This window comes from Priapulus caudatus, unplaced genomic scaffold, assembly GCF_000485595.1.
Source record: "Priapulus caudatus unplaced genomic scaffold, Priapulus_caudatus-5.0.1 Scaffold626, whole genome shotgun sequence".
In the NCBI taxonomy this organism is placed as follows: Eukaryota; Metazoa; Priapulida; class Priapulimorpha; order Priapulimorphida; family Priapulidae; genus Priapulus; species Priapulus caudatus.
The window spans coordinates 119,884-146,421 of NW_014577687.1; the positions used below are offsets into that span (position 1 = coordinate 119,884).

The window sequence follows — 26,538 nt, forward strand, 5'->3', positions numbered from 1 at the left end:
ACATCACCTCCATAGTCTTCTCACAACACCTGATGATAATGATGATGATGATGATGATGATGATGATGATGATGATGATGATAATAATAATATTAATATCCTGGGAACTACGCATCACCTTCACTGTCTTCTCATAGCACCTGATGACGACGACGACGACGATAATGATGACGATAATATTAATGTATTATTAGTGATGGCAGTAGTAAGGAATCTAGTCATCAGCAGTGCTGACTAGTACTAGCATTATTCACAAAGAAAAGTGTGGTGAGGGCATAGGATTAGAGAAGGTAGCGCCACCTGTTACTTGCTTTAGGCATTGTTAAGAGACATTGAAAGTCTTATGCAACGAGAAGTGCGGAAGGTTTCACGCGTGGTGTGCGTTGCCACGACGACCACACACCTGCGGAAGACGCCTTCGGTGCCAGTGATGCCCATACCATCGACGATGTCTCGTGTAAGCCGGAAGGGCACCGTCTCCGGAGTCGGCAGTATCCTGCCTTGCTCAAATGCAATTCCTGCGGGATAAACAGGGCGAAAAATCGCTAAAGATACTACATCCTTGAGATCCTTGAAACACTGATAGATAAAACATGCTCTTACACTATACCATACAATAAATAAATAAATATATATATATATATATATATATAGGCCATTTAAAGGAAACCCCTAGCATCCTTTATAGACACTGACATGTGTCCTTCTATAGAGGTGATTTCGCTGCACGTCTGTCATTCAAGAAAACCGCCAAGTGTCCTTTATAGACAGGTGACTGTTCTGTCCTACCATGCCACACAGCCAGCCTCACGAGTTCTCATTCCACCATTTAAAACAAAAACTGCCAACTAGATGGCTGCAGACTGTCATCGAATGCCTCTTGAATTGCACATCATTCTGTGCACTGATGCACTTACCTAAATCAATGTGCACGAGCTCAGCTGTGTTACGATCGACCAGAATGTTCTGAACGTGCCTATCTCCTAGTCCAAGGATGTATCCAACTGTAGTCAAAAAAATCGAATCGGCTAGGCTCAAATCGCCACTCAAACATGCTAGCGCATGTTTCACATGCAATTGGCTACGTATACAATAATCACGTAACATCTGGAAGGGTGAAGATAAGAATGAAACAAGTTGCAGTTTAAACACAAATGTGAAGATGGATCTACAATTCGCTCAGGGCAACAAAGAAGAACATAAACAATGACGTCGACATAAACAACAAAATCAACAACCCGTCAGCATGCACCAGTAATATTCCGCCGGCTATAATTGACTGCCGGCTCCACAATCAAGAACAATTAATAACGACAACAGCAACAACAACAACAGCAACAACAACAACAACAACAACGATATGACAACAGATATAGGAATCACGTGCCTAACGGATGGAATTCTGCTTAAACCAGACCGCCAGCTCCACAATCAACAACAACAACAACAACAATAACAACAACAATAACAACAACAACAACAACAAGAACGACGAAAACAACAACAACAACGATGACGACAACAACAACAACAACGATGACAACAACAACAGCATTGGCACGCACCTATAGAATTCGTCGCCACACTGCGCGTGTACGCCAGCTTCCGCTCGAACCAGATCGCCGGCTCGACGAAGCCCTCGAAGAAGAAGTGTCGGAAGACGGGCAGGAAGTGGCGGCACGCGTCGAGGAACGCCGCGAGCTTGTCGCTGCCGCTCGCCGCCAACATCACGCGCCGACACGCCGACGCCGTCCAGTCGCCCGGCCGGTACTTGTGGTGCGCGCCGCCGCCACGCTGGCTGTCACCGACGAGGTAGACGCCGAGCGGGATCGTGTCCTCACACCACTCCAGCAGCCCGCTGCGCTGAGAGAGCGGCATCACCTGACGCAGAACATAATAACACCCATAATCATGTCCCCGTCGTCGATAGGAAAGTGTAGAGAGCGGCATTAGGTGGATTAGGACGTAATAAATACCAGATAATCTTCCTACTGTTGATAACAAGGTGTGCAGAGTGGCATTAGCTGGTGTAGGGTGTGATAAAATCTAGATAATCTTCCTACTGTCGATACAAAGTGTGGCGAGCGGCATTAGCTGGTGTAGGGTGTGATAAAATCTATATTGATCAACTTTCTATTGTTGATGCAAAAATACAGTGACGGGTAGAGGTGAAGTAGAACGTCGTAGAGTATTTAGATTATTTTCTTACTGTCGGTCGAGGAGTGAAACTGTACTGCTTGAGATGGTGAACAGCTGAATGGTTTAGTATATCACTTACTTTTATGCTACTTTTATTAGCAGCGTTTGCTATAAAACACGTAACTTTCATTCAGCAGATTGAATATTTGAGCCTTCACTATTACTTTTTGAGTAAATTCATTTATCTCTTGAACTCAGCACACAGAACTGCCAAAGATATACGCATCCTTTAATCAGTAGTAAACTGCAATTTTTTTTTCACTACTACTTCTGAATTAAATTCGAATTCAGTATGATCGATCTCTTCAACTGAGTACCTTGTACTGGCGTATGTGCAGTCGGCGTTTTCTTGTCTCCTGCTGACCCTGCAGCAGTCTGTTGACTATAGCAAACACCTGCTGCATCACAGCATCCTGTCTCAGATCATCCCTAGCCTGCAGCAAAATCAAATGTTAAATAATTCAGTCAATGAGCAAACCTTGAAAATTCATAGTGTAAGACTGTTTAGTACGATGATCATAATCAACCGTAATAATAGGACTAAATTAAGGTACTGTGGCTACCGTAACTGGTAGAAAAATACATGTAGATCAGTTTAGGGAATGGCTTTACACCGACCTTGACTAGTTGTCTTCGCTGCTTGCCATCAGAGCTGAGGCAGGTGATTATCTTGGGAAGGTTGAGACCACCGGCTAGTTTAAATGTCGGCGCAAACCTGACGACGTGCACGATGTTCTTGTACTCGCATGTCGGATCCACCTGCAAGTTTGCGCGGATCGTTGCAGAGAAAATGAGAAGAATGCGTCGGTTAGCGGTAGAGAGTTAAGTAGACGTAACAGTATCTTCTGTTAACAATATAATCTACATTCAATGCAACTATTGCTAGATGGCAAAGACTCCATGTGGGCAATAATATCGTAGTGTTGCTGCCAATTAAAAAAGGATTCCAAACTTTTCTATGGCAGTCACTGCTACTATCATTACATCTCTTGATTACATTTATTAACTCGACGACAGAAATTCAATAAAAGCATGCACAGATCTACTCCGTTACGAAAGAATATTGATTACATAATTATAGAAAATCGACGAGTGTTCACGATAACAGTGAGAATGCCTGCAACCTCTCAACAATCACCATGCAGTCAATGCTGCCACACGAAAACTCTCACGTATAGATCTAATTGCAGACATGCAGTGTCGCATACCCATTCCTCTATACTATATACTACTCTACTCTATACTTTTATATACTTCTCTACTCTATACTTTTATATACTTCTCTACTCTATATACGAAACTCATTTCCCCATATATCGCGTGCGCGTTGAGCATACCGGCAGCTCAAGCGTCGGCACGGCAACGTTGTGCAGGTTGGCGAGCGCGAGCAGATGCTGGCTCGCCGGGATGTTGATCGACTGAGTCTCCTTCTTGTGAGCGCTCGCGTCGAGGTAGGCGAGCGAGATGTAGGCGTCGGACAGCGCCTCCATGTTGGCGATGATGTCACCGTGACCTCTGACCCGCAGCAGGTTCAACATGTTCTTGGCGGCGAGCACTCTGTCCTGGAACCGACAACCGGCAGATGATACCCGGGGAAGTAAGTGGAGATTGGACCGGCCACGCCTTTATAGTCGATAAGAAACATTGCTAGGTCATCCGTGACGTTGAATACTCAAGGAGAGAGAAAGAGAGAAAGAGAGAGGGGGGGGAAAGAGAGAGCGAGAGAGCGAGAGAGAGAGAGAGAGAGAGAGAGAGAGGGACATTCATTCCTCTAATTTAAAGAACTTTGGCAAAAGTTACCTCTTCCACGACCGAATTCTCCTTGACCTTTGACCTCCGGCCGCGACCGGGTGTGGTCTTGGAAGCGAACAGCTCGGTGTCTTTGTAAGAGTTTGCTAGCGCGAGAATGATGGGTAGCGTGTGGTGCGGGTGGTCCTTCACTGTACGCACGATCAGCTGAAACAGAAAAGCATCCGTGCCAGTCACCGTAATAAAGTGCACACAGATAATCTAGGACAGACACACATGAAACTAAGTAACATCACAGGAGGGGCGATGAGGGTAAGGTATAGCATGCGCCAAAACTAATTTAAAGGCACCATCACATTTGCCCTCTCTTCACTACATTAAAAAAACAATGACTTGGTTATCAATTGATAAACGTTATCAATTAAACTTATCAATTAAGGAATGTCTGGTTGGAGAATCAAGCATGTTATTATGCACACAGATACATGTACGCACACATGAACATGCACATATGCACGTGCACATCAGCGAAAAAAATACACGGGAGCGGCGAGCGATTTCGCTCCCGTCAGCTTTCAAAGCGCTCTGGTAACAACAATTACGAGAGCGAAAATTTTGAAAGCTACGAGAAAAAATCGCTCCCGTGCCGCCGGCAGCGTTACGACCCGTTCCTCAACGTAGACAGCTAGGGTATCCAAAACATCTAGAGCTGCATGAACTCCCTCAACGCATGATTCGCCACACGAACAAAAACTCGCGACAGTCTAAGAAATCAATGTGTTTTTATAACCGCGTAACAATAAGTTTATATATCGCAGGGGTTATTGTGGGAAGTTAGGGCACGACCAGTGCCACCTGACACGCACGTAATCAAAGCTGTTTTCTGAATTCGTCACGTAGAAAGTGGACTGTTTTTATTCAGGTAGATATTTAGAAGAAATGTAAACTGTATATACTTGAAGATTCTAGGCACTTGTAACTTTGTGGATGTGCGGCAGCATTGATAGATCTATGCATGGGTGTACCGTGGACTGGGGAAGAGAAAAACGAAAGTAAAACCTTACCCAGAAGCTCCCCCGACATTCCTAGAGATTGAAACATTATTTGACCAACTCTAATTAAGTTACATCAAGAGTTAATGAAGACACTATTTGTCTTCATTAACTCCTTGTTATGCGTATGCTGTTTATATACTATTTTGTTACTCACTGCTAGTAAATAAGCTGACCACCAAATTTTTTTGCAGGTCCACCAACTTTCTGAAGTTGGTGGTCCTGCTGTCCACTAGATTTTCAGCCGAAATTCGAACCCTGCGGTGCCGGGCTCGACAAACCCGCTTGCCCGATGACCCGGGGCAACCAAAATTCGCCCCGGGGCAGGTAGCTTGAAATTGCACTTCCCTGTTCGGGGAAGCAAGTTTTTTTTATTGAATGGCTAGACATAACGAGATTTGAATTAAAAAACAATGCGAATGAGACAATCAGTGCATGCAGTCATACTTTGTACACAACATGCATACAGCAACATGTAAACCCGGCCTCCCTGATTTTGTCACCATTAGGAATAATTTGTGACCTCGTCGATTTCGCCAAAGCATAATCTTGACTTTTGTTTGGGAAACACCTTTACGATAATTAGACACAATTTCTGGCTTCTGAGACATTATTAGAGTCAGTGCATCAAAATTATGAGAATTTTAACAAAATCATGCTATGAAAAAGTAGCTCTGGCCAAGCTTAAAATAGCTCCCGTAAACAAAATTACGAGAGCTCTTTTTTTCATACAAAATCAAAAAAGAGCTCTCGTAATAAAAAAAGTATTTTTTAGGCTGGTGCACATACCCATTTGCATTTTGAGACCTCAATTTCCATGCTATTTATTTGCTTAACAACATAACACATAATATTTCAATCTTTATTAAGATACCTACATAACATTAGGAGCACATCAAACCGAGATGAATTTGATTTGCTCCTGATGACACATATCATACCATGACGGGAGCGACTGCAATAAAATTAGTAGCAGGAACAATTGCGAACAGATGGGGTGAAGAGTCATGAACTACCTCGTCTAGTGTGGGTTGGAACAGTGAGCTGTGTTGCTGTTTGGTGCTCATACGCGCGGCCAGCTGGTACATCAACGCGAGAAACTTGTGCGACTTGATGCATCCCACGCCATCCTGAAAACATCAGCATTAATATTCAGCTTCAAATTAATCGTAGTGTTTTGCTCAATATCCCGACAAAACAAGAAACCTCTGGGCAAGAGAAACTAGCATAACCCTATCGCTGTCACATTTCATATATTTTTATATTAACAGTCACAACTTCACCATATATTGTCTTCTGGAATAAAAGCCAGTAGTTAATATTATGTCAATAGAGGTCATTAAAACCCTATTATTATATTTTTCTACCGTTATAACCGTTTCACCTTTCTTTTTTGTCTTTTTTATAGATCTATGACTATTCTATTTATATATCTACTATTATGCTGTACGTGTGTGTGACATGTCTTTGCCTTATCTACATAGGCAGCTTTTTAACTCTGAATCAGGAACAACGAAACCAATAGCCTTTTTAAGGAAGGACTCAGTCCACTTTTTTTTATATCGTCCGAATTTTGTATCTCCCTAAACCACTGTGAAATCACTGACCCTAACAGTGTCTCATATCAGCATAAACATGTGTTAGTCCTTGATGACTCCTCTTACATTCATCTATAACTGTGAAGAGCTTGCAAGCTCACGTTCTCATATTTATCAACATAGCATAATTATAATCAATCAATAAATATTCTATTGTGTTGAAGCAGAACTCGTACTTTGATGACTCATCTCACATCCATCACAGACAGTGAGAAGTTGCAAGCTCACGTTCTCACCTTAATCAATAAGCCATCAATAAATCAATCAATAAACTAAAACAATGAGTAAACGAGAACAAAACGATGATTCGCTCGCGATCGCGCCGCCCGCGTCACACCTTGATGAGGGCGTTGACGTCGTCGTTGTTCGCGTTGTGGAACCACAGCGAGACGAGGCGGAACACGCGCAGGTCGTGATCGTCGCCCGCGCGCAGCAGCCGCAAGTAGTTGTTCACGGCCTTCACGAGGAACGTGTTCTTCTGGCGTAGCATGTCGCTCATCTCGCGCTGGTCGAGGATGCTCTGTTTCTCCAGCGTGATGAGCACGCGACTCGAGACACTGCGGGGAGAGAGAGAGGACACCTGCACACCTGTCTATAAAGGACACTTTTACGCCATGCTTCTTTTTCACCTCTGAAGAATCTAGCCTGACGCTGCGGGGGAAGAGAGTACACTCGTCTATATAACGGACATGCACACCTGTCTATAAAGGACACTTTTACGCCACGCTTGTTTTCCACGACCTCTGAATCTAGCCTGACGCTGCGGGGAAAGAGAGGACACCTGTCTATAAAGGACGCCTTCACACCGCGTTTTTTTCACGACCTCTTCACTCTAGCTGCTTCTCTCGCTCTGCTTCTTGATGGAATGATGGGCATTTCTGTAGCAACCTTCACGTGCACCCGACGAAACCTAGCGTTAACTACGAAGTTGCTGCACTAAATTAAAAGCAAAAATGCAGCAGCATTCTTGGGAGCAAAAACGTGGGTGAGGCATAGAAACGTGCGCGCATTAAAACAACAGCAGCAGTGCAATAGAGGGTCAATAACTGATATTTCCCCGTGCGACAGCCAACACAGCATTACACACACGCCATGCAGCATGCCATGCCCATACCGTGGCACCGTCTCATCCGTGACCGGTGACTCCTCAACAACCTCTGTATCTGCGCTACGAAAAACCACAGTGACATCATTACCGACAACCACTCTGCAATCGGAGAGAGAATTTGCAATGGGTACAACTAACGGGGAAGACGCCAATTACTCTAACGATGATTAATCCCCTCATCTCTCGCATAAAACAGCCCTACTGCGCCACCACAATCGACGACAACCCGGGCAACATTTGGCAACAATTCCAGCAACATTCGGCAACACTTCCGGCAACATTCGACAACACTTCCAGCAACATTTTCCGCACGACTCCCGCCCGCGCTTACTTCTGGTTCCTGTCCATCGTCTTGATCATGCTGGCGGCCTCGCGGCTCTCGCGCAGCAGGGCCTGCTTCGCGTCGTACGTGCTCGAGCACATGTAGTCGACGACGTGACGGTACTGGTTGTCGGCGTATCGCGCGAGCGACAGGTAAGCATCCAGTGCCACGGCCGCCGCCTGCGCACCGCCTCTCTCCACGCACTCCACCGCCTGCAGAAAGAGGTCGCGTGTCAGCGCTCATCGTTAATTAAGGTATTTATTAACTAAATAATTAATCATTCGCGGCCGAGACAGACGATAGAATGATGCACGGTGGCACTGCAATGGAGACTTGCTCGTAATTTTTCCGAAGTCGTTCGGGAAGTTGGGTAGGTGGGTGAGTAGCTACGGCAGGGGGCATTAATCAGGAATACACATAATAAAATAATAATGATTATTACATATTCAACATGGTATGCTGGTTAGTATATATTCCTGCATCACGACAGTGGACGCGCGTGTATACATGAATGGTTAAATAGGCATATCTTTGTGGTAAATACAAGTGGCCAGACCAAATATTTTCCACTACATCAGTACATGTTTTTCAGAATACACGTTTCCTTGTTACACTCCAAAAACTGAATAAAGGTTATCTAAAATGAAACATCTAGGAAAAGACATAAATAAAAAAAAAAGATAGCCTTACTGGCATTAAAATTAAGGGAACAACATTTAGTATACGTGTTCAGTGTGAAACCATGGATAGATGGGTGAAGAGAGGTGTGGTAGCAGGTACATAGATGACAGCTATTTCTCCACCTTTTCGAGGTAATCCTCCATGATAACCTGAGGATGCTTAGAGTGGGTTGAAGCTAACCAGTCTCCATACAGGCACAATGCCTTCGGGTACAGCGACGCATTTCGCCTCACTGATCCGTTCGCAGTTGCCTATACGCACAGGATAAAATCAGTTCATTTTATACAATTTGCATTATTTCCCAAATGCAGCTCAGCAGATTGTTTGTTCAGGTGATCATACTACTGCTACTACTACAATATACTAACTACTACTGTAAAATGCAATATGTAGTGTCACACAGACTTAAAAATCAAAGTAGTGCAATCAAGAGTCGAGCAATAGCATACGTTATAATTATATTGCTGATACGATAATAGCAATCGTTAGATGATACATAACTATAAATATATTGTCGTAATATGTAATAGAACAAACCTTCTTGAGGTCACACACGAGTGACTTGAGCAAGCAGAGAGCCGTGTCGCACTCCGCGCGCGCCCAGTAGATCTTCGCTTCTTCCAAGTTCCACGACAACTCACCAGTCTGCCATTTCTGCTCCAGTTGCTTGATGCGAAATATGTTCTTCTCAGCAATCTATATTATATATGATTAAAATAAAAATATTTTTCATTAATATTCAGCAAACCGGAAGCAACATTCACTCACCTACAATTACGAGTTTACTAAAACAATCCTTGTAGTTTCTAAACATCACAGGTTTCACTTAAAACAGCAATTTCTTGATTATACATACTAAACCGTGGGACATTACACATTGCTCCTCTTATAGTTATAGCTTTATTGACATCCACATGCAGTCCTCCTTCCACCCTCAAACAACCCCTCCGAATAAATTTCTTGAACGGCTGCCAAAACCGACCACACGCGGATCAGCGGTGGCGCCACCTGCCTCGGTTTGGGTCAGCATACCTGGAGCAGGCCCGCCTCGCGCGCCAATCTCGACAGCCGCTCGAGACTGGTCATCAGCGCCCCCTGTAGGTCGACGTTGGCGGCGCCGCGACGTCGCGCCAGCACTGAGAGCACGGCGCAGCGCAGCGACAGCACCGGCTCCACAAAGTCGTAGTCTGCGACGCTGTAAACGTCACTGTGCTGCCACCGCTGCAGCAGGTCTCCCACCAACTCTGCCCTGCACAGGGGGACAAACAGACACACGCATGAAGAACGTGCGGTTAACGACCCGAAACACGTTCGCTTTGTTTCACGAAGAAACGAGGAATGATGATTTTTAAACATAGTCGGCGGTTTAGTTTTAGCCTTTTTGTTTCTCGTCTTAGTCAGGTTAGTTTTCGAGATTTAATTGAGTGAAAAGTCAAACAGGGTAACAGCTTTAACGGTTTGTAATAGACCGATTTGTTCTATTATGGATTTGATAATATGTTGAAAATAGATTGTAACTGTGTGAAAAAAGATGAGGCATAGATACAATACCTGTACGTATACAATTTACATGTACGTTACATCGCAGCAGAATTAGTAGTGTTAAAATATTAGAAGTGGTAGAGCAGTGGCGGTAAAATGGTCTCTGTTATAGACCAGTAGTAGTAGTAGTAGTGCTTAGTGCTTAGTAGACCACTGTCACCCTTGAAGCATGTAACTTGTGTGTGTGTGTGGGGGGGGGGCGTGCGTATGTGTATGTATGTGTGCGTGCGTGCGTGCGTGTGTGTATACCTGCAGATGACAGGCAGAGCTTGCTCTAGTTCGTTCAGGCACTGAAGGCTTGACAGAGCAGGGTAGATGTTCCGCGTCGTCTCCAGTCCTGCGTGCAGCAGCTGACCAATCACCGCCTCGCGGCCGGCGGCCAGCGACATGGCGGCAGATGCCTCGTTGCCGTCGGCAACCTGCTGAAGCGCGCTGTAGATTGTCTGCTGAAACTCCGCACTCTGGGACCTGTCCGGCGACACACACAAGGTAACATATGATCACGGAACTCTTTGTGATAGAAGTACTTTACAGTGGGAGGAATGTCTTTGAAGAAGCCGCTTTTATACATTTTACACATGAGAGGATGGAATCAGGGACTTAGAGAGATAGTGGGAAAGCCATTACCAGACAAGAATGTAAAGTACAGATTAACACACTCCACGCTTTTCATACAGATCCTGATACCTCTTAAAATGTTTTTAAAACGTATAAAAAAAATGTAAAATCCGTCTTTATAAACCGAGTTTTACAGATTTCTGTTGTAATAATAAAAGTGAAAAAAACAAACTTCAATGCACACCGAATTTAATCTAAATCACCCAGAAATACGATTGCAAACCAGCATTCACTGTAAGCTAACTGTAGAGTGTTCGGCCAACACACGCCTACCGGTTATAGTCATCAAACATACTAGTTATTAGGTATATAATATATGGTGAATACATACCTATGGGTGGTATCCAGGTTCCACTGACCGAGGTCTCTCCACGCAGACCCGTAGAACACAGACTGCAGTCCAGCGTCATCCTCCATGCGATTCTCAGCTCTCAGCTGCTCCAGATAACTGTGCAGCACATGATCAAGGCCTGCGCACTGTAGGGCCTGCCGCAGACGGGGGAAAAAATACAGTTAAACCTATACAAGGCTCAATCGAGTGTCCTTTATAAATATGAGATCATTCTAGAAAGCAGGTTTCACTGTGTAATTGCAACTCATGGGAAATACCAAGTGTTCGTTACGAATCGGTGTGTCGTTCTAATACTATAGTGGTTTCACTGTTTAACTGCCACACTTAAGAGAAATACAGTAACAAGTGTTATTTATAGATACGGATAGATACTTATTTATAAGGCTGTTTGTTCCGTAGAGGTATGAGTGAACGGTTTGAATGTAGTATAGAGTGTAGCACATTCAATTCACCTACATTTGCACTTACTCTACCTCGACAATTTTATTTGTAACTTATCACGCCACGATATAGCGATCACCTTAACTATGCCAGTGCTGCCCTCTGCCGGTTGCTGGTGCGTTAGAAGATCGTAGGTTCCGAGCGCTCGCTCCCACTTGTTCTCCATCTCATACGTCGTGATTCTGTAATGGGAGGAACGGATGCGGTCATCACACAGAGCATTCAAGATTTGTATTGCATTTCATTCAGTGTACCAGTACATTTTCATCGGCATACATACACACACGCACGCACACCCACATTTATATGTATACATCTATATATGTGCATGTATGTGTGTGTGCATACGTGTGCGTTTGCCAATGAAAATACCAAAATAAATAAATAAATAAATAAATTTATATAACATAGTTATTACACAATATATAGTTATTTATATTGTATTATATACGCACGCAATAAGTCAGCACGCTCGATCAGCATGACCTAACCGGGCAACTTGAACAGCATGGGAGCGATCGGTGCTCACCTGGTAGCGGGGTCCGCAAGCCGTCCCACGACGCAGCCGTAGACGCAGTCAGAGTCGCCGATGGCCCTGTAAGCCTCCAGCAGCACGGCGTGCGCGCCAGCAGCGTGCGCGCCCACGCTGTCCAGCCGCGAGACAAAGAACGTCTGGCTTATCTCGCTCACCTCCTGCTGCGTCATCGTCGCCTTGCCGGCACGCTTCGGCGGCGGCAGTGGCAGCTCACTCCTGCAAACGTTGCTACGCGGTTCACGAAAGCGCTGTACAGGCGCTCCCCTACTTACAAACGTTCAAGTTACGAACTTTCAGCAATACGAACAAACCTGTCTGTAAATTGTAAACACCACGTCGGTGCGGAAGTTCAACCGCCACGCAATCTCTCTTGATATCTTTTTCAAAAGAGTTGAGATGGGACACAAGAGGCAAGACCAACGAGGACAAATGCCATCTACATCTACAGGAGGTTATACAACCTTTAAAGCCATTCCCAGTCCCTGTTTCTCAGACTTTAAGTAATACTGTTTAATGCTGGTAAAATATACTGTCGAGTATTATTGGGGTATAGCAGTACTGTACAAACCTTTTTTTACAATACTGTGTACAGTATTCAGTATTCATAAAAGTAATGTTGGACTTCCGAACATTTGGACTTACCCCCAGGAACCTATAGCTATCCTGTTCGTAATTAGAAGAACCGCTGTACTGCCTGTTCGATGCGATTGTAATTGACATGCAGTGAAATTCGAAGGTCGCGAGAAACACGTCGAAGCTTACTTACGCGCACATGTCGGCGGCGATGTAGCAAGCGATCTCCGTGAACAGCACCGAGGTGAAGTAGGCGGAGCAGTACTGCGCGGCGCGCGCCAGCTGCAGGTAGTCCACGTCCAGCCAGAAGTTGGTGTCCCAGGCTGTCGCCGCCAGCCCGCTGCAGAGCACACCGCAGAAACATGGACAAAATTCATGAAAAAACCCGGATGAAGGTCGCAAGAAACAAGAAAGGTCGCAAAAAACAAGGATGAAGGTCGCGAGAAACACGAATGAAGGTCGCAAGAAACAAGGAAGGTTGCAAAAAACAAGGATGAAGGTCGCAAGAAATACGGATGAAGGTCGCAAGAAACAAGAAAGAAGGTCACGATAAACACGATCACAAGGCATGTGCAACATGGGCAGGACTACAGACATTAGAATGAGTTTTACATCAATGTTGTAATAATATCAGCAGCGTGCATCGGCCGAATTGTGTCGGTTGGAATAGTTGATTGTGAAACCGACTAGGGTTTTGATATGCTGCTCTTTATTATTAGGTGGTTAATTCTCTGGTGACGACACACGATTCTAATAGGGAGCAGAAACCGAGGAAGGGAAACCGACCATGTGGTGTGAGTTTGCTGCAGACGTAGATACTGCAGTAAGTTCAGCATCACCCGTACAGAGTGCTTGTTCATCGTTAGAGGCACATCACTTGCCGCTCCTGTTAACAAACAACAGGGAAAACACCTGACATGATGCACATCAAGTTTCAATAAAGATGAACGATAATTCATAGCACAGGTAATGGTGTCATGGGGACAAAAGATTTCAAACTGACAGAAGATCTTTGAAAAAATGCAATATGTGACAACTGCACAGCAGTTTAAATATTGTATAATATCGACTATTGCATCTAATTACATACGATATGTGGTAATACCAGGCATGTACAATATAGAGATATTTATCTATTTATAGATATTCTCTATGTGGTATATTGAGACCTAGCCTAATGGTTAGTGTAGTCGCCGCTATGGCGCTGCGGGCGCTACGACGCCACCTATAAACAGTTAATAAATACTTTCCAATATGGTCGAATCCCGAGCATGTTATGATTTCAGAAGTTTGTAATAATCTGTAGATCTATCATACTAAATTGAACCCATACGTCGGATCAAGACGCTACAGTGGCGACGAGGATTTAAGGAACAAGTTCAGGCGAATTATGGCCAAAATAGCCATCGAGTTAGTGGGATTGTCAGCGTTTGACTGTGGTGGCCAACAGACAACAGTGGGACCACGTTGGACAAAATGGAAGAAAAGCTTCGAATACTATGTGGAGGCGAAAGGTGTTGTGAATGAGGCCCAGGAGAAGGCTCTGCTCCTCCATTCGGTAGATCACCAGTCAATCCGCGAACTGCCGCCTTCCCACCAATCAAAGAACAATTAATACGATCTAACAACAACAACATCAACAACAACAACGAACATGCAACAAGCAACAACAACAACAACAAGCAACAAAACAACAACATGCAGACACAACACCAACATGCAACAACAACAACAACCACAACGATATGACAATAGTATATCAAGAATCACGGCGCGACCAAGCGAATGGAATTCTGCTTGGAAACCAGACGCTGCCAAGCTCCACAATCAACAAATGACAATAGCACGACAACAAACAACAACAATGCCAATGACAACAACAAAGAACGACGAAAACAACTAAACAACACACGATGACAACCAACGAACAGCATTGCAGCACGATAGAATTCGTCGCCACATTCTGCGCGTGTAACGCCAGCTTCCGCTCTCGAACCAGATCGCCGGCTCCGACGAAGCCCTCGAAGAAGAAGTGTCGGAGAACGGGCAGGAAGTGGCGCAGCGCGTCGAGGAACGTGGCGCCGCGAGCTTGTCGCTGCCGCTCGCCGCCACATCGGGGCGCGCCGAGCACGCCGCGCCGTCCAGTTCGCACCGGCCGGTACTGTGGTGCGCAGCAGTCCGCTGCCACGCTGGCTGTCACCTGACGAGGTAGAGACGCGGCGGAGATCGTGTCGCTCACACCACTCCACAGGCAGCAACCGGCTGCGCTGAGAGAGCGGCAAATCACGCTTGACAGCAGCACATAATAACACCCTATAATTAATGTCCCCGTCGTCGATAGAAGTGTGAGAGCGGCAATTAGTGGATTTAGGACGTAATAAATAACCAGATATCTTCGCTACGTTGATAACTAATGGTGTGCAGAGTGGCATTAGCTGGTGTAGGGTGTGATAAAATCTAGATAATTCTTCCTACTGTCGATACCAAAGTGTGGCGAGCGGGCATTAGCTGTGTAGGGTGTGATAAAATGCTATATTGATTCAACTTTCTATTGTTGATGCAAAAATACAGTGACGGGTAGAGGTGACGTAGAACGTCGTAGAGCTATTTAGATTATTTTTCTTACTGCGTCGTCGAGGAGGTGAAACTGTACTTGCTTGAGATGGTGAACAGCTGAATGGTTTAGTATATCACTTACTTTTAGCTAACTTTTATTAGGCAGCGTTTTGCTATAACCACGTACTTTCATTCAGCAATTGAATATTTGAGCCTTCACTAAATTGACTTTTTTTGAGTAAATTCATTTATCTCTTTGAACTCTGGTACCAGCACCAGAATGCCAAAGATATAACGCATCCTTTAATCAGTATATAAACTTGCAATTTTTTTTTCACTACTACTTCTGAATTAAATCGAATCAGTATGATCGATTCTCGTCACTGAGTACGCTTGTACTGGCGTATGTGCAGTCGGCGTTTCTTGTCTGTCCTGCTGACCCTGCAGCAGTTCTGTTGACTATACGCCAAACACCTGGCTGGCATGCACAGCATCCTGTCTCAGATCATCCCTAGCCTCAGCAAAATGCAAATGTTAAAAGTATTCAGTCCAATGAGCAAACCTTGAAAATTCATAGTGTAAGAGACTGTTGTAGTACGATGAACTCATAATCAAACCGTAATAATAGGACTAAATTAAGGTAGCGTGGGCTTACCGTAACTGTAGAAAAACTACATGTAAGATCAGTTTTAGGGAATGGCTTACACCGAGCCTTGACTAGTTGTCTTCGTGCTTGCCATCAGAGCTGAGGCAGGTATAATCTTGGAAGGTTGAGACCTCACCGGCTAGTTAAATGTCGCGCAAACCCACGTGCCCGATGTTCTTGTACTCGCATGTCGGATCTACCTGCCAGTTTTGCGTGCATCGTTGCAGAGAAAATGAGAAGAAATGGCCGTCGGTGTAGCGGTAGAGAGTTGAGTTAGACGTAACAGTATCTTCTGTTAACAATATAACTACATTCAATGCAAGCTATTGCTAGATGGGCAAAGACTCCATGTGGGCAATAATTATCGTAGTGTTGCTGCCAATTAAAAAAAGGATCCAAAACTTTTCTATGGCAGTCACTGCTACTATCATTACAGTTCTCTTGATTACATTATTTAACTCGACGACAGAAATTCAATAAAAGCATGCACAGATTACTCCATTACGCAAAGAATATTTGATTACATAATTATAGAAAATCGACGAGTGTTCCGATAACGTGAGAATGCCTGCAAGCCTCTCAACAGATCACCATGGGCAGTGAATGCTCCACACGAAAAAACTCTCACGTATAGATCTTAAATTGCGACATGCAGTGTCGCATACCCATTCCTCTATACTTATAATACTATTCTACTCCATAACTTCCTACTTTATAGCAGTATCTAACTCTATACTTCTATATATCTTCTCTACTCTATATACGAAACTCATTCCCCCATATTCCTCGCGTGCGCGTTGAGCATACCGGCAGGCTCGAGCCGTCGGCACGCAACGTTGTGGAGGTTGGCGAGGCGGCGAGCAGATGCTGCTCGCCGGGAATGTTGATCGACTGACGTCTCGCTTCTTGTGAGCGCTCGCGGTCGAGGTAGGCGACGCGATGATGTAGCGTCGGACAGCGCCTCCATGTTGGCGATGATGTCACCCGTGGGGGACCCCCTCTGACTCCGCAAGCAGGTTCCAACATGTTCTTGGCGGCGAGGCACTCTGTCCTGGAAACGGACAACCGGCGGATATACCCGGGGAAAGTAAGTGGAGATTGGACCGGCCACGCCGTTTATACGTCGATAAGAAACCATTCGGCTAGGTAATCCATGACATTGAATACTCAAAGCAGAAGAGAAAGAGAAGAGGGGGGGGGGAAAGAGAGAGCGACGAGATAGATTAGAGATAGAGAGAGAGAGAGAGAGAGAAAGAAGAGAGGGCGTTTCGTTACATTCATTCCTCTATATCTAAGAACTTTGGCAAACATACGCTGCTTCCACGACCAGATTTCTCCTTCGACTTGACGCTCCGGCCGCGACCGGGTGTTGTCTTGGAAGCGAACAGCTCGGTGCTTGTAAGAGTTTGCTAGCGCGAGAATGATGGGTAGCGTGTGGTGCGGGTGTCCTTCAACTGTACGCACGATCAAGCTGAAACAGAAAAGCATCCGTGCCAGTCACCGTAATAAAGTGGCACGACAGATAATCTATTACGAAGACACACATAAACCTAAGTAAACATCACAGGAGGGGCGATGATGGGTAGGGATCAGCATGTGCCGCAAAAACTAATTTAAAGGCACCAATCACGATTTGCCCTCTGCTTTCAAACTACATTAAAAAACACAATGACTTGGCGTTATCCCATTGATAGGAACCGTTATCAATTAAACTTATCAATTAAGGAATGTCTGTGGAGAATCAAGCGATGTATTATGCACACAGATACATGTACGCACACATGAATCATGCACATATGCACGTGCACTACCAATTTGCACTAAACACTTAACTTTTTTTGGAGACGCTCAATTGTCCATTGCTATTTTATTTGCTTAACAGATCATTACAGCATAAATATTTCAATCTTTATTACAGATAACCCTACATAACATTATTACACTAACATTAGAGCACATGACAAGACTGCGAAGATGAATTTGAATTTGCGTCCTGTGACACATATGCATAGCCATGACGGGAGCGAATGAATAAAATAGTTAAGGGGCAGGACCCATTGCGAACAGGATGGGGTGCAAGAGTCATGAACTACCTCGTCCTAGTGTGGGTTGGAACCGTGAGCTGGTGTTGCTGTTTTGTGCTCACTACGCGCAGCCAGCTGGTACATCAACGCGAGAAACTTGTGCGACTTGATGCATCCCACGCCATCCTGAAAACATCAGGCATTAATATTCAGATTCAAATTAATCGTAGTGTTTTTGCTCAATATCCCGACAAAACAAGAAACCTCTGGCAGAGAAACTAGCATCAACCTTATCGCTGTCACATTTCATATATTTTTATATTAACCGTCGCACAACTTCACCATATATTTGTCTTCTGGAATAATAAAAACCAGTAGTTAATATTATGGCAATAGAGGTTTCATTCAAAACCCTATTATTATCTTTTTCTAACCGTTATAAAGACCGTTTTCACACTTTCTTTTTTTGTCTTTTTTAATAGATTTATGACTATTCTACTTTTATATATCTACTATTATGCTTACTGTGTGTGTTGACATGTCTTTGCCTTATCTAATAGGCAACTTTTTAAGCTCTGAATCAAGGACCCACGAAACCAATAGCCTTTTAAGGAGGACTCGTCCACTTTTTTTTACATCGCCGGAAATTTTGTAATCTCCCTAAACCATGCTGTGAGAAAATCACTGACCCTAACAGTGTCTCATATCAGCATAAACATGTGTTTAGTCCTTGATGATCACTCTTACATTCATCTTAAACTGTGAACGCGCGTTGCAAGCCTCACGTTCTCAATTTACCAACATAGCTATAATTATAATCATCAATAAATAATTAAACAATAATAACATATTCTAATTGTGTTGAAGCAGAACTCGTAATTTGATGACCATTCTCAGCATGCCATCCACACGTGAGAAGTTTGCAAGCGTCAACGTTTCTCACCTAATCAATAAGCCATCAATGAAATCAATCAACTAACTAAACAATGAATACAACGATAACAAAACGATGATTCGCTCGCCGATGCGGCGTCGCCCGCGTCACAGCCTTGATGAGGGCGTTGACGTCATCGTGTTCCGTTGGAGGTTGTGGAACACAGGCGAGACGAGGCGGAACACGCGCAGGTCGTGATCGTCGCCCGCGCGCAGCAAGCCGCAAAGTCAGTTGTTCACGGCCTTCACGAGGAACGTGTTCTTCTGGCGGCAGCATGTTCGCTCCATCTCGCGGCTGGTGCGAGAATTGCTCTGGGCTTCTCCCAGCGTGATGAGCACGCGACTCAGACACCTGCCGGGGAGAGAGAGAGGTACACCATGCACACCTTGTCTATAAAGGACACTTTTACGCCACGCTGTTTCCACACCATCTGAATGCTACTGAACGCAGCCGGGGAAGAGGAGTACACTCGTCCTATATGAACGGACTAATGCACACCTGTCTATTAAAGGACACTTTTACGCCAACGCTTGTTTTTCCACGGGACCTCTGAATCTAGCCTGATCGCTGCGGGGAAAGAAGAGGACACCTGTCTATAAAAGACAGCCTTCACACCGACGTTTTTTCCACGACCTCTTCATCTCTAATGCTGGCTTCTCTCGGTCCTGGCTTCTTGCTGGAATGATGGGCATTTCTGGTAGCAACCTTCCCGTGCACCCGACGAAAGCCTAGCGTTATACTACGAAGTTGCTGCACTAAATTAAAAAAGCAAAAATGCAGCAGCATTCGGTTGGGAGCAAAAACGGGGTGACGGCAATAGAAAGCTGCGCGCAATTAAAACAACAGCAGCCAAAACAAAACACAATAGAGGGGAATAACTGATATTTCCCCGTGGGCCGACGAGCCTAAACACAGCATTACACACGACGCCATGCAGCATGCCATGCCCATACCGTGGCAATCCGTCTCATCGCGTGCCGGTGACATGACTCTAAACAACGCTCTGTATCTGCGCTAAACGAAAAACCACAGTGACATCATTACCCGGGACACACCTCTGCAAGTCGGAGGAAGAATTTGCGATGGGTACAACTAACGGGGAAGACGCCCAATTAACTCTATACGATCGATTAATCCCCTCATCCTCTCGCATAAAACAGCCCTGGCTTGCCGGGCCACCGGAACGAATCGACGCAACCGGGCCAACATTGGGCAAACAATTCCACGCAACATGTCGGCAAACATTCGACAACACTTCCAGGCAACATTTTCCGCGACGTGAACTCCCGCCCGCCTTACTTTTGTTCCTGTCCATGTCTTGATCATGCTGGCGGCCTCGCGGCTCTCGCGGCAGCAGGGCCTGCTTCGGCGTCCGTAACGTGCCGAGCACATGTAGTCGACGCCGTGACGTACTGGTTGTCGGGCGTATCGCGCGAGCGAAGGTAAGCATCCCTCAGGCCACGGCCGCCGCCTGCGCACCGCCTCTCTCGCACGCACCTCCACCCCGCCTGCAGAAAGAGGTCGGCGCGTGTCAGCGCTCATGCGTTAATTAAGGTATTTATTCACTAAATAATTTAATTCATTCGCAGCCCGAGACAGACGATAGAATGATGCACGGTGCACTTGCAGGATGAGACGTTGCTCGTATTTTTTCCGAAGTTCGTTCGGGAAGTTGGGTAGGTTTGGGTGAGTGTAGCTACGGCAGGGGGCGGCATTCCATGGCAGGAATACACATAATAAATAATAATGATTATTCCCCATATCAACTGGGTATGCTGTTCGTAATATATCCTGCATCAACGACACGTGGACCGCGCTGTATACATGAATGGTAAATAGGCCATATTCTTTGTGGTAAATACGAAGTGGCTCAGACCAAATATTTTTCGCACTACATCAGTACATGTTTTTCAAAAGATAACACGTTTCCTTGTACACTCCAAAAAACTGAATCAGGTTATCAGAAATAAACATCTAGGAAAAGACATTAAATAAAAAAAAGATAGCCTTACTGGCATTAGAAATAAGGGGAACAACATTTAGTAATAGTGTTCATGTGGAAACCATGGATAGATGGGTGAAGAGAGGTGTGGTAGCAGGTACATAGATGACAGCTATTTCTCGCACCTTTTTTCGAGGTAATCCTCCATGATAACCTGAGGATGCTTAGAGTGGGTTTGACAAGGCTAACCAGTCTCCATACAGGCCCACCAGATGCCTTCGGCTGGACAGCGCACGCATTTCGCCTCACTGATTCCGTTCGCAGTGCCTATACGCACAGGATAAATCAAGTTCATTTTATAGCAATTTGCATTATATTCCCAATGCGAGCAGCAGATTGTTTGTTCAGCGTGGATCATACTACTGCTACTACGTACAAATAATACTAACTATACTTATTACTGTAAAATGGCAATATGTAGGTGCACACCAGACTTAAAAAATTCAAGTAGTTTGCAATCAAGAGTCCGACAATTAGCATTACGTTATAATTATATTGCTGATACGAAAAATAGCAATCGTTAGATAATACATAACTATCCAATATTATTGTCGTAATATTGTAATACAACAAACCTTCTCGAGCGTCATCAGCACGAGGTGACTTGCACGCAAGCCAGAGAGCGCACGTGTCGCACTCCGCTCAGCTGCCCAGTAGAGTCTCGCTTCTTCCAAGTTCCGACGGACAACTCACCAGTCTGCGCATTTCTGCTCCAGTTGCTTGCATTGCGAAATGATGTTCTTCTCAGCAAATCGTATATTATATATGATTAAAATACAAAATTTTTCATTAATAATTCAGCAAGCCGGCAAGCAACATTCACGTCACCGTACAATTACGAGTTTACTAAAAACAAAACCTTGTAGTTTCTAATACATCACAGGTCATTCACTTTAAAACAGCAAATTTTCTTGATTGAATCATACTAAACTGTGTGGGAACATTACACGATTGCCTCCTCTTATAGTTATAGCTTTATTGACATCCACATGCAGTCCTCCTTGCACCCTCAACCAACACCCTCCGCATAAATTTCTTGAGACAGGCTGCCAAAACCGACCAGCAGGGATTCCGCGATCAGCGGTGGCGAGCCACCTGCGTCGCGTTTGGCGTCAGCATACCTGGCGGAGACAGGCCCGGCCTCGCGCGGCCCAATCTCGCACAGCCGCTCGAGAGCTGGTCCATCAAGCGCCCCCTGGTAGCGTCGACGTCGCGGCGCCGCGACGTCGCGCCAACGCAGCTGAGAGGCACGGCGCAGGCGCAGCGAGCACGCACCGGACTCCACAAAGTCGTAGTCTCGCGACGCTGTAAACGTCACTGCTGCTGCCACCGCTGCAGCAGGTCTCCCACCAACGTCTCTGCCCATGACAGGGGGACAAACAGACACACGCATGAAGAAACGTGCGAGTAAGCGACCCGAAACACCGTTCGCTTTGTTTCACGAAGAAACGAGGAATTGATGATTTTTAAACATAGTCGGGCGGTTTTAGTAGCCTTCTTTGTATTATTCGGTCTTAGTCAGCGTGGAGATTTTGCGAGCATTTTAAGTGAGTGAAAATCAAACCCAGGTGTAGACAGCTTTAACGGTTTGTAATAGAGCCGATTGTTCTATTAGTGAATTTGATAATATGTTGAAAATAGATTGTCAACTGTCGCGTGAATAAAGATGAGCATAGATTACAATACCTGTACGTGTATACAATTTTACATGTACGTTACATCGCAGCAGAATGTAGTAGTGCTTAAAATATTAGAAGTGGTAGAGCAGTGGCCGGTAAAATGTCTCTGCTTATAGACCAGTGAGTAGTAGTAGTAGTGCTTAGGTGCGTTAGTAAGACCAGCTGTCACCTTGGAAGCATTAATCTTGTGTGCGTGTGTGCGGGGGGGGGCGTGCGTAGTGTATGTATGTGTGCGTGCGTGCGTGCCGTGCGTGTGTAGTACCTGCAGATGACAGGCAGAGCTTGCTCTAGTTTCGGTTCAGGCACTGAAGGCTTGACAGAGCAGGGAGATGTTCCGGCCGTCGCTCTCACACGTCCTCGCGTGCAGCAGCTGGACCAATCACCGCGCCTGCGGCCGGCGGCCAGCCGAGCCATGGCGCAGATGCCCCTAGTGCGTTGCCGGTCGGCAACTGCTGAAGCTGCCGCTGAGATTGTCTTGCTGAAACTCCGACCACTCTGGAACGGCTGGTCCGCGACACACACAAGGTAAATATGATCACGGAACTCTTTGTGATGGAATACTTTACAGTGGGAGAATCTTTGAAGAAGCCGCTTTTATACATTTACACATGAGCAGGATGAAGCTCAGGCGGACTTAGAGGAGATATAGTGGGAGAAAGCCATTACCAGCCGACCAAGAATGTAAAGTACAGATTAACACCACTCCACGCTTTTCATTACAGATCCTGATCCTCTTAGAAATGTTTTAAAACGGTGATAAAAAACAAATGTAAAATCCGTCTTTATAAAAACGCGAGTTTTTACCAGAGATTTCTGTTGTAATAATGAAAGTGAAACACAACAACAACTTCAAATGCACAGGCCGAAGTTTAATCGTAAATCAGACCCCAGAGAAATACGATTGCAAACTACACATTCACTGTAAGCTACACTGTGAGAGTGTTCGGCCACACCACGGCCTTACCGGCTTATAGTCATCAACATACTAGTTATGTAGGTATGATAATATAGTGGTGAGATACATCCTTGGGTGGCTATCCAGGTTCCACTGAGCCGAGGTTGCTCCCTCCACGCGAACCCGATAGAACACAGACTGGCAGTCAGCGTCATCCTCACATTGCGAATTCTCAGCTCTCAGCTGCCTCCAGGATAACTGCTGCAGCACATATCAAGGCGCCTGCGCGCTGTAGGCCGCCGCAGACTGGGGGATAAAATACAGTTAAACCTAAGCTATGTACAAGGCTCAAGTCGAGTGTCCCCTTTATGAATATCGAGATCATCTAGAGAGCAGGTTTCACTGTGTAATTGCAACTCATGGAAATACCAAGTGTTCGTTACGAATCGGTGGCGTGTGTCGCGTTCTATATACGGTATAGTGGTGTTTACTGTTAACATTGCCGACACTTAAGAGGAGAAATACGGAGTAAACAAGTGTTATTTTATAGATACGGATAGATACTTATTTATAAGGACTGTTGTTCCCATAGAGGATGAAGTATGACGGGTGTGGAATGTAGTATAGAGAAATGGTAGCACATTCATTCAGCCTACATTTTGGCAGCTTACTCTTAGCCTCGACAATTTTTATTGTTAAACTTATTCACGCCACGATATAGCGATCACCTGTAACCTATGCCAGTCTGCCGCTTGCCGGTTGCTGGCTGGGTTTAGAAGATCGTAGGTATCCGAGGCGCGTCGCTCCAACTTGTTCTCCATCGTCATACGTCGGTGATTCTGTACAATGCGCAGAACGGATGCGGTTCATCACACAGAGCATTCAAGGATTTTGTGATTCAGCTTCATCAGGCATGTACAGGTGACAGTTTGCATCGCGCACACGATACAGCACACGCACGCACACCCACATATATAGTATACATCTATATATGTGCATGTATGTGTGTGTGCATGACCGTGTGCGTTGGCCAATGAAAATACCAAAATAAATAAATAAATAAATAACATTTATATAACATTAGTTATTCACAATATATAGTTATTTATATTGTATATATATACGCACGCAATAAAGTCAGCATGCTCGATCAGCATGACGCTAACCGGGCAACTTGAACAGCATGGGAGCGATCGGTGCTCACCTGGTTAGCGGGGTCCGCAAGCCGTCCAGCGACGCAGCCGTAGACGCAGTCAGAGTGCCGATGGCCCTGGTAAGCCTCACAGCACACGGCGTGCGCGCCAGCAGCGTGCGCGCCCACGCTGTCCCAGCCGCGAGACAAAGAACGTCTGGCTTATCTCGCTCACCTCCTGCTGCGTCATCGTCCGCTTGCGCGGCACGCCTTCGGCGGCGCAGTGGCAGCTCACTCGCTGCAAACGTTGCTACGCGGTTCACGAAAGCGCTGTACAGGCCGCTCCCTACTTACAAACGTTACGAACTTTCAGCAATACGAACAAACCTGTCTGTAAATTTTAAAGCACCGCGTCGTGCGGAAGTTCAACCGCCACGCAATCTCCTTGATATCTTTTTTCAAAAGAGTGAGATGGACACAAGAGGCAAGACCAACAAGAACAAATGCATCTACATCTAGCGAGGATAGTTTATATACAGGAGGTTATACAACCTTTAAAGCCATTCCCAGTCCCTGGTTTCTCAGACTTTAAGTAATACTGTTTAATGCTGCGTAAAATATAGCTGTCGAGTATTATGTGGGGTATAGGCGAGTAGGTGTACAAACCTTTTTTTACAATACTGTGTACAGTATTCAGTATTCATAAGAGTAATGTTGGACTTCCGAACATTTGGACTTACCCCCAGGAACCTATAGCTATGCCTGTTCGTAATTAGAAGAAACCGCTGTACTGCCTGTTCGATAGCGATTGTTAATTGACATGCAGTGAAATTCGAAGGTCGCGAGAAACACGTCGAAGCTTACTTACGCGCGCACATGTGCGGCGCGATGTAGCAAGCGATCTCCGTGACACAGCACCGAGGTGAAGTAGGCGGAGCCGTACTGCCGCGCGCGCGCCAGCTGCAGGTAGTCCGACGTCCAGCCAGAAGTTGGTGCTCCCAGGGCTGTCGCCGCCAGCCCGCTGCCAGAGCACACCGCAGAAACATGGACAAAATTCATGAAAAAACCCGGATGAAGGTCGCCAAGAAACAAGAAGAAAGGTGCGCAAAAAACAAGGATGAAGGTCGCCCCGAGAAACACGAATGAAGGTCGCAAGAAACAAGGAAGGTTGCAAAAAACAAGGATGAAGGTGCGCAAGAAACACGGATGAAGGTCGGGCAAGAAACAAGAAAGAAGGTCACCGATAAACACGATCACGAAGCATGTGCGACATGGCAGGACTACAGATCATTAGAATGAGTTTTACATCAGATGTTGTAATAATATCAGCAGCGTGCATCGGCCGAATTGTGTCGGTTGGAATGTTGATTGTGAAACCGACTAGGTTTTGATATGCTGCCTCTTATAGTTAGGTGGTTAATTCTATGGTGACGACACACGATTCTAATAGGGAGCAGACACCGAGGAAGGGAACGCTGACCATGTGGTGTGAGTTTGCTGCAGACGTAGATACTGCAGTAAGTCAGCATCAACCCGCTACAGAGTGCTTGTTCATCGTTACAGGCAACATCACTTGCCGCTCCTGGTTAACAAACAACAGGGAAAACACCTGACATGATGCACATCAAGTTTCAATAAAGATGAACATAATTCATAGCACAGGTAATGGTGTCATGGGACAAAGATTTCAAACTGACAGAGATCTTTTGAAAAATGCAATATGTGACAACTGCACAGCAGTTTAAATATTGTATATATCGACTATTGCATCTAATTACATACGATATGTGGTAATACCAGGCATGTACAAATATAGAGATATTTATCTATTTATAGATATTCTCGCTATAATTTATTATGCACACCTGGATGAATACGAATACCCATCATCCAGATATCA

General features: G+C 45.2%; 1 protein-coding gene across 1 annotated transcript in view; it reads right to left on the minus strand.

Moving 5' to 3' along the window:
- LOC106812247 (serine-protein kinase ATM-like) overlaps window positions 1-26,538 on the minus strand; it is a 41,618-nt gene that overhangs the window by 4,996 nt on the left and 10,084 nt on the right. Inside the window, exons 10-28 of the mRNA XM_014816075.1 lie at window positions 13,557-13,656; window positions 12,964-13,110; window positions 12,192-12,413; window positions 11,742-11,844; window positions 11,201-11,355; window positions 10,501-10,719; window positions 9,742-9,958; window positions 9,247-9,405; window positions 8,832-8,960; window positions 8,038-8,240; window positions 6,936-7,155; window positions 6,017-6,130; window positions 4,000-4,155; window positions 3,537-3,761; window positions 2,818-2,958; window positions 2,517-2,633; window positions 1,566-1,881; window positions 918-1,004; window positions 404-518 (exon numbers count right to left, since the gene is read on the minus strand). Of these exons, the coding sequence (XP_014671561.1) occupies window positions 404-518; window positions 918-1,004; window positions 1,566-1,881; window positions 2,517-2,633; window positions 2,818-2,958; window positions 3,537-3,761; window positions 4,000-4,155; window positions 6,017-6,130; window positions 6,936-7,155; window positions 8,038-8,240; window positions 8,832-8,960; window positions 9,247-9,405; window positions 9,742-9,958; window positions 10,501-10,719; window positions 11,201-11,355; window positions 11,742-11,844; window positions 12,192-12,413; window positions 12,964-13,110; window positions 13,557-13,656 (3,145 nt within the window). The remainder of the gene's footprint in view (window positions 1-403; window positions 519-917; window positions 1,005-1,565; window positions 1,882-2,516; window positions 2,634-2,817; window positions 2,959-3,536; window positions 3,762-3,999; window positions 4,156-6,016; window positions 6,131-6,935; window positions 7,156-8,037; window positions 8,241-8,831; window positions 8,961-9,246; window positions 9,406-9,741; window positions 9,959-10,500; window positions 10,720-11,200; window positions 11,356-11,741; window positions 11,845-12,191; window positions 12,414-12,963; window positions 13,111-13,556; window positions 13,657-26,538) is intronic.